The sequence below is a fragment of the Macaca fascicularis genome, chromosome 3, assembly GCF_037993035.2.
Source record: "Macaca fascicularis isolate 582-1 chromosome 3, T2T-MFA8v1.1".
In the NCBI taxonomy this organism is placed as follows: Eukaryota; Metazoa; Chordata; class Mammalia; order Primates; family Cercopithecidae; genus Macaca; species Macaca fascicularis.
In genome coordinates this window covers 109,442,176-109,448,494 of record NC_088377.1, presented here as the reverse complement: position 1 = coordinate 109,448,494, position 6,319 = coordinate 109,442,176, and the positions used below count along the sequence as shown (strand labels likewise).

Sequence of the window (6,319 nt, the reverse complement as noted above, 5' to 3'; positions counted from 1 at the left end):
AAATGTCCCCCTTCAATCACCCCAAAGAAATCTTCTTCCAGACAATATTTCTCATTGTCATAACCCACCTCTTAAATCAATGTTGATTCTGCATGTAATGCAACTGATATTATAAATGTACCAAGCAGCTTTCCTCTTACCTGCCACTACATTTAACTCCTTCAGAACGGCTCTTTCCGAATCCCTCAGCACTGCAACTTTCAATAAAAAAGAAACAACACTTAAACTGTGTTCTGCTTGTTATTCCTAGGAAGAAAGTGACAGAAAGAAACTATTTTACTTTTAAAATCCATTATTTAGAACTACAGTATACCAAAGAATCAGAGTTAACTTGTTTGTCTGAAACCATAGAGACTGGAGGCCTCAAATACCTGTATAGATAGCAGGATTAAAGGTGTCACCTACTTAGACACGAGCTACATTATTCCAAAACATCTTTTATCCCTAATTGCTTTTTCCTCTCAATTTACAATGATCATATCACTTTGTATTTTCACTTGCTTCTATGTATTATAATTACCATATATAGATTTCAATGGAAAATGTTCAGTTCAAGATGTATACCAAGACTATACTTAGGGTAGGGAGATTGCAAACAGAAAGAAAGAAGCTAAACTTGTAGGAATCCGAACACGCTAACTTTTTATTCAATTTGATTCAAAATAATAATATTAATCTAATAGTGAAATAGTGATATAACATCAATCAACATTTAAAGTATTTTATGTTTCAAAGTATGGCTCAAGGAACACCCATTGCTTAAATGCACTTAGACATAACAAGACAATATTTTTTATTGGCATCATTGACACCTATGAACAATAGCCTAGTAAATAGATTAAGGTTTAACCTTCCCTTTCTTTGGTGGCTGTTTAGAGACTTTTAAAGAACAGATAACTCATTTCAACAGGAATCTACTACTGATATTTACCTCTACATAATCTTTAGCTAAGACTTGGAATGCCAAAAACAAGCTTTTGTTAGCTTGACCTCCTCCACCTCCTAACAACAAAAGTTGTCCCCAAACCCATGTTTTTATTTTAGATGTACTGATCTTCCAATGTAAGGCTTGGCCTTTTAAATACTAAATGCAATCAATGGCCAACAACCTGACTCCTTCTGGAGACTGAGAAGGAAAGAGAATGGTGAAATTTCTTTGAATTGTGACTTAGTACAAATTTTAAGAGGTCAGTAAATCCTGATGCTATGAGGTAAATCTACTGGTAAATAATCAATTACATTCCTTAGACACTATAATCTTTATCTTGGTAAACAGAGAAAACACAGCTTTGCCAAATAGATCTTTCCATCTAACATCTTAAAGGTAATTATTTAAATATTACCACAACAGGGTTATATTTTGTTTAAATTAGAAATTAACTGAAGATAAAATGCACATGTCCATAGTTTAAAAAGGGGAAAAAATACAGATTAACTAGCCTAGTCTTTTATCTGAGTTTATTAATACCATTTAAAATATTACAAATAAATCAATTACATTTCATGCATTTAAAATGCAAATCTAAAATGCTCCAGAGAAAGGCTTTTCATTTCAATGTGAAATATCCAAATTATTTCAACATTACAATGAGCAATTAGTTTGCAGAATCTGCAAACATTTAAATGTAGTGTCAGAAGTATTTATTAACAGTTAACAATATTACCTTCAGGAAATACACAAAGGCCAAAGTTAGTTGAGTTTCACTTGGACAATTTATTTAATACATGGGTTTTGGCAGACCCACTTATTATGAAATATAGGAGAACTCTCACTTTAACTATGCCTGAACTGCCAGCAAATGCAAATAAGTACATGCTCCATTAAATTAAATGTCATCCAACATTTATCAAATATTGTCTTAGTTACAGCTTGATACCTATCTAAATTCATATTTGAGCAAAACTAGGCCCCGAAAGTGCGTTTGTGGCTCTGCACCTCCAGAAGTGAGTTCAAAAAATCTGCAGCTCATCAGAACTGCAACAATAACTCTTAATTTTCTTGTGACCAAAAAAAAAAAAAAAAAAAAATCAAGTTTACTTCAATATATTTTCAAATATTTACTGGAAGTAATGTACAAGAAAAATACTATACAAAATCATCTCCTGGACAACTGCACCTCACACCCTTACACTGGTGGAGTTATATTTAATTGGTAACTAATCTAGAACGACTCTCCAGTTGTACAAACCATTAGGTTCAGATATATTTTACAAAGGTTCTTTTTTATTTTCCTATTTTCTCTTTTTTGGCATTTAAACTACAGCCTCGTCTGAAATAAATGATAGCTTCTTCAATTGTTTGTAAGTTTAAACCACACAAAAAAAGTGTAACCCTACGATCTTCAATGAATTGCGAGAATTTACAGAAATGGGTACTATACAAATTGACGGCCGGACTAACAAAAAAAGATTGGGAGGTTATGTTTGGGAGTGGTGAAAAAACGAGGTAGAAAAGGACAAACATGGAGATAGTTAATCTGGTCTCACCGGAAAGGAGTATTTTTGCATAAGAAAAAAACACCTACCCTCACCCCCGCCCCCACCCCATAAGTTAAGTTAATGCGGTCAAAATAACTTTGGGATCAATACTAGCAGTTTCGAGAGAAAGACTTGCTCTCCGTTAGAGGAAAAAACTATGATAGAAGGGAAACCAAGTGGAAGGTTGCTATTTTCCCCTCAGTTTTTTAGTTAAAAATAAAATATATGCTATAAAGATGAAAGAAAGCTGCTGCAGCGATTCGACAAGACTGCCCTTTGCTGAAACTTGCATCGGTTCCACCTCAGGGAACAAAGAAAAAGAGGCAGAGCTGATATTGGGAGATCTAAACTCTGCAAACTCTGGGTCTCGGTGCTGCCAAAAGGACACCCCACCAAGCCCCGACAGCCTGCGCAGGGCATCCGGCGATGCCCAGGGGCCTGGCAGGGTGCTCCAAAGTCGAGGTGCCTAGGTCAGCGGCTCTGGAACCAAGTCGGCGACAGCCCGGGTGGCGCTGTTCTGCCCAGGCCTCCAGCCTCGCCCTCCCCACTGCTCCGGCTCCGGCTTGCTCAGCCGGGCCGCTCCTGCCCGTGCCGAGGCCCGCAGTCTACCAGGCACTGGATTAGTCCAGCTCTACCTCCAGTGGCCGCTTCCCTCTAAAAGTTACGCCCATCACAACCTGGGGGTGGAGAAGGGGAGGACAAGGAGGGAAGAACGAGAAATAAAGGCCCGGCAAGGCGCGGGTTCCAGCTGCACAGGGTTCAGACAGCGTTACCCGCGGAAAGGGAAAGCCAGGGCCTGGGACAGGATGAGTTTTACTTACATGTCCATATCCCCTTTACAAAGTTAAGTCACAGAAGGAAGAGGAGGGGCAGAAACAGAAAGAGACAGAGAGCGAGTCGGATGCAATAGGGAGAGGCTGGAGTTGAAGCCGGGACAGACAGGACCCAAGAGGACTCGGTGGGAGGAGGTCGGGGAGAGAGGTGGGCGCAGGGTGGGCGTCACTCTAGGCCGTTGCGGTGCCCGGGCTCGGGGGGCTGCAGCAGCTCTGGGGAGTGGCAGGGCGGGCTGCCCGCTGCGCTGTGCTCGCTGTCGGTGTCGCTGCCCTTCTTGCCGCCGCTGCCTGAGCCCGCCGAGCCGCCGCCGCCGCCGCCGCTGTGCGTCTTCACGTGCTTGCTGAGGTGGTCGCTGCGCATGAAGCGCTTATTGCAAACTGGACAGGCGAAGCGTTTCTCGCCGGTGTGGGTCCGCAGGTGCCGCTGCAGCTCGTCGGAGCGTGTGAAGCGCTTGCCGCAGAAGAGCCAGTTGCACACGAAGGGCCGCTCGCCCGTGTGCCAGCGCAGGTGCGCCTTGAGGTGCGAAGTCTTGCCATACACCTTGCCGCAGCCCGGGATGTGGCAGCTGTGCAGGCCCTTGCGCCGCAAGCTCGCCCCGGCAGGGCCCAGCCGCTCTGCCTCCTGGCAGTTGGGGCAGTCGCAGGTGGCGCGGCCAGAGTAGCGTCGAGCTGAGGAGCGCGGGGAGCCCCCCAGCGGCGCCGAAGGCCCAGCGCTCAACATGGAGCCCCCCGCGCCGGCCAGCGGCGACGGGGCCGAGTCTGGGTAGGAGCCGGGCAGCACTGGCTTGAAGCCGTCCATGAGATGCTGCCCGGCAGGGCTGAGCAGGTGCGAGGAGGCGCCGCTGCTAAAGGCTGAGTGACTCAGGCCCGAGTAATCCGAGTTGTAGCCTCCGAGCGGCGAGTGCAGCGAGGTTTGGAGCCCCCCGGCGGCAGGGTGCAGCGAGCCGGGCAGCGCAGCCGCGCCGTTCGGGTTCTGCACGTCGATCCAGCCGGCCCCCACGTCCCACCAGCTGGAGGCGCCGGCCGAGCCCACCTCTCCTGCAGCACCCAGGCCCGGGTGCGAGGGCTTGAACCACGACTCGTACGGGTGCGCCATGCCCACCCGCGGGTAGATGCCCTGCAGCCCGTCCACAGAGGTGTGCACCTTGGAGATGAACACCGGCTGGTGGGAGCCGTCCTGCGAGTGCGCGGAGGAGCCGCCGCCGCCGCCCCCGCCGCCGCCGCCGCTGCCGCCAGAGACTCCGGGGGCCTGGAAAACAGAGTAGTCGTTGGCGAAGGGCGAACTGGAGGCGGCAGCTGCGGCGGCGGCGGCGGCGGCTGCGGCGCTGCTGGAGGTGAGGGAGAAGGCGCTGGAGCCAGGCGAGCCGCCGCAGCTGAAAGAGTCGGACACCAGGGCCGCAGCAGCCGCGGCTGCTGCAGCGGCCGCCGCAGCCGCTGAGGACGAACCGCCGTTCCTGGAGGCCCCGGACACGCCGAAGCTTGAGAGACTGGAACCCACTACGTTGCAGCTGGAGGAAGAAGAGGACGAGGCGCGTTTCCAGGGGTGGAAGCCTTTGCCGAAGGAAGAAGAGCTGTCCGAGAGGGAGGAGGGAGATGGGCTGGGGCTACCGATCTTATTACAGGTAGCAGCAAGCATGGCCAGAGGAGTCGATCCCAACCTCGGTTCTTCCTGCGAGAAGGAGAGAAGGAGTGGGGGAGGGGAGGTGGGCAAAGGACCGGTGGGGGAGGAAAGGAAGAAATGTGCATCAGTCTCCCGGTAGCCTCCAAAGCGCCCCACTGCACCCCATCTCTCGCTGCGGCGCGCCGCCACCAACTCACCTGGCACCCCCAACAGCCCCGGTGCCCGGCCGCTTCCTACTCTACAGGAGGGGACAAGTTTGGCTGCCGGCGTCTGATTCGGGAGCAAAGCACCACGCTAAAGAAGAGTTTGACAAGTATTCTCACCTAAAACAACACTCTCTTGCACACAAGGCCCCAGACACTTCGTAACAAACAAGCAAAAAGTCCAGATTGGAAAGGAAGGAAGTTTTCTTTGCCGAGAAGCCTGGGGGGAAACCATTGGATTGCTTTCAGGAGCGCTTCCCCTGTAATCCTGAGAGCTTTGAAAAACCTGTTCCGGTCCCCAGAAACCCATCCTGGGTTGTTTCTCCCAGGCCAAAAGAGGTCAACCTGTAGCGCTCACTCTTTCTTTCTTTCTTTCTTTTTTAAAAAGCATATCTACAATAGTAAAAACGAGACGAGTTCAACGTACCTGCGAGACAAGGCGGGCTGCAGAATTTTTTTTAAGGGTTAGGGGAAGATCTGCACTTTGCCCAGTAGGAAAAACTTGCTCTCTTTACCCCCGAAATCGGTGCCTGTAAAATGGGCTGGGCGCAGGTCTCCCGGGCAGGGAGCAGTCAGGCGCTGCGCGGTGGCTTGTCTAAATACCCTTCGAACCTTTTCCTGCGCTGAAAAAAAGTGACTCTGCCCCCTTCTCCCCCTTTTTCTTTTCTCCAAACTCACTTGTATTTAAAGGAAAAAAAAAAAAAAAAAAAAAAAAGCTCTCAATAGAGAGACTGATAGCCCGTGGCCTGGCCGGGGCGACTTTAACCCCCTCCAATCGGCAATAAAAGGAAACTAATTAAACCAGCAAGAGAAAATCCTGAGACTCACCCCTAGAAGTGAAGTTGCCATCACACAAAAGTGCCCTCCTCCTCTCAGAGGATCTTTTTTATATTGATAAATCAGAGGCAGTGTTTTTTTTAGAGGTGTGCAATACAATGATCAGTTCCGCCCATTCCACCACAATTGTAGCTCCCTCTCCGGCTTTGAAGTGCCGCGGAGGCGCGGCCAGCCAATCTGTGGCCTCGCCGGGCCGCGCGGCGCGCGCGCCGTGAGGTCATCTGCGCCGCCGCCTGCCGCCGTGGTGGATGGGGGAGTGGGAGCGGAGGGGGCGGGGGCGGCTGCGTGTGTTACAAAGCGCAAAGCGCGCGCGCGCGCGCGGGTGTGAGTGTGTGTGTAACAATGTA

The 6,319-nt window shown here is 49.5% G+C and overlaps 1 protein-coding gene across 4 annotated transcripts; it reads right to left on the bottom strand.

The window, feature by feature from the left end:
• Window positions 1-1,443: 1,443 nt before the first annotated feature.
• Window positions 1,444-6,094, bottom strand: SP8 (Sp8 transcription factor). Of its 4 annotated transcripts, XM_065542210.2 has the most exons (3): window positions 5,964-6,094; window positions 5,130-5,226; window positions 1,444-4,980 (listed from the first exon to the last, which is right to left on the bottom strand). In XM_065542210.2, exon 3 carries the CDS (start codon window positions 4,945-4,947, stop codon window positions 3,478-3,480), a length of 1,470 nt encoding a protein of 489 aa, XP_065398282.1. In that variant the 5' UTR covers window positions 4,948-4,980; window positions 5,130-5,226; window positions 5,964-6,094; the 3' UTR covers window positions 1,444-3,477. The 4 variants fall into 4 exon arrangements, with proteins under 4 accessions (XP_065398282.1, XP_045244839.2, XP_015303131.3 ...); XM_045388904.3 differs by lacking the exon at window positions 5,130-5,226 and having other exon boundaries at window positions 5,563-6,094; XM_015447645.4 differs by lacking the exon at window positions 5,130-5,226.
• Window positions 6,095-6,319: the final 225 nt, after the last annotated feature.

Excerpts from the sequence above, each read along its gene's own strand:
- SP8 (XM_015447645.4), bottom strand. The coding sequence starts at position 5,984 with ATGGCAACTTCACTTCTAGGG. Across the intron at positions 4,981-5,963 it reads TGGCAACTTCACTTCTAGGG|GAAGAACCGAGGTTGGGATC; the intron begins GTGAGTCTCAGG and ends TCCTTCTCGCAG.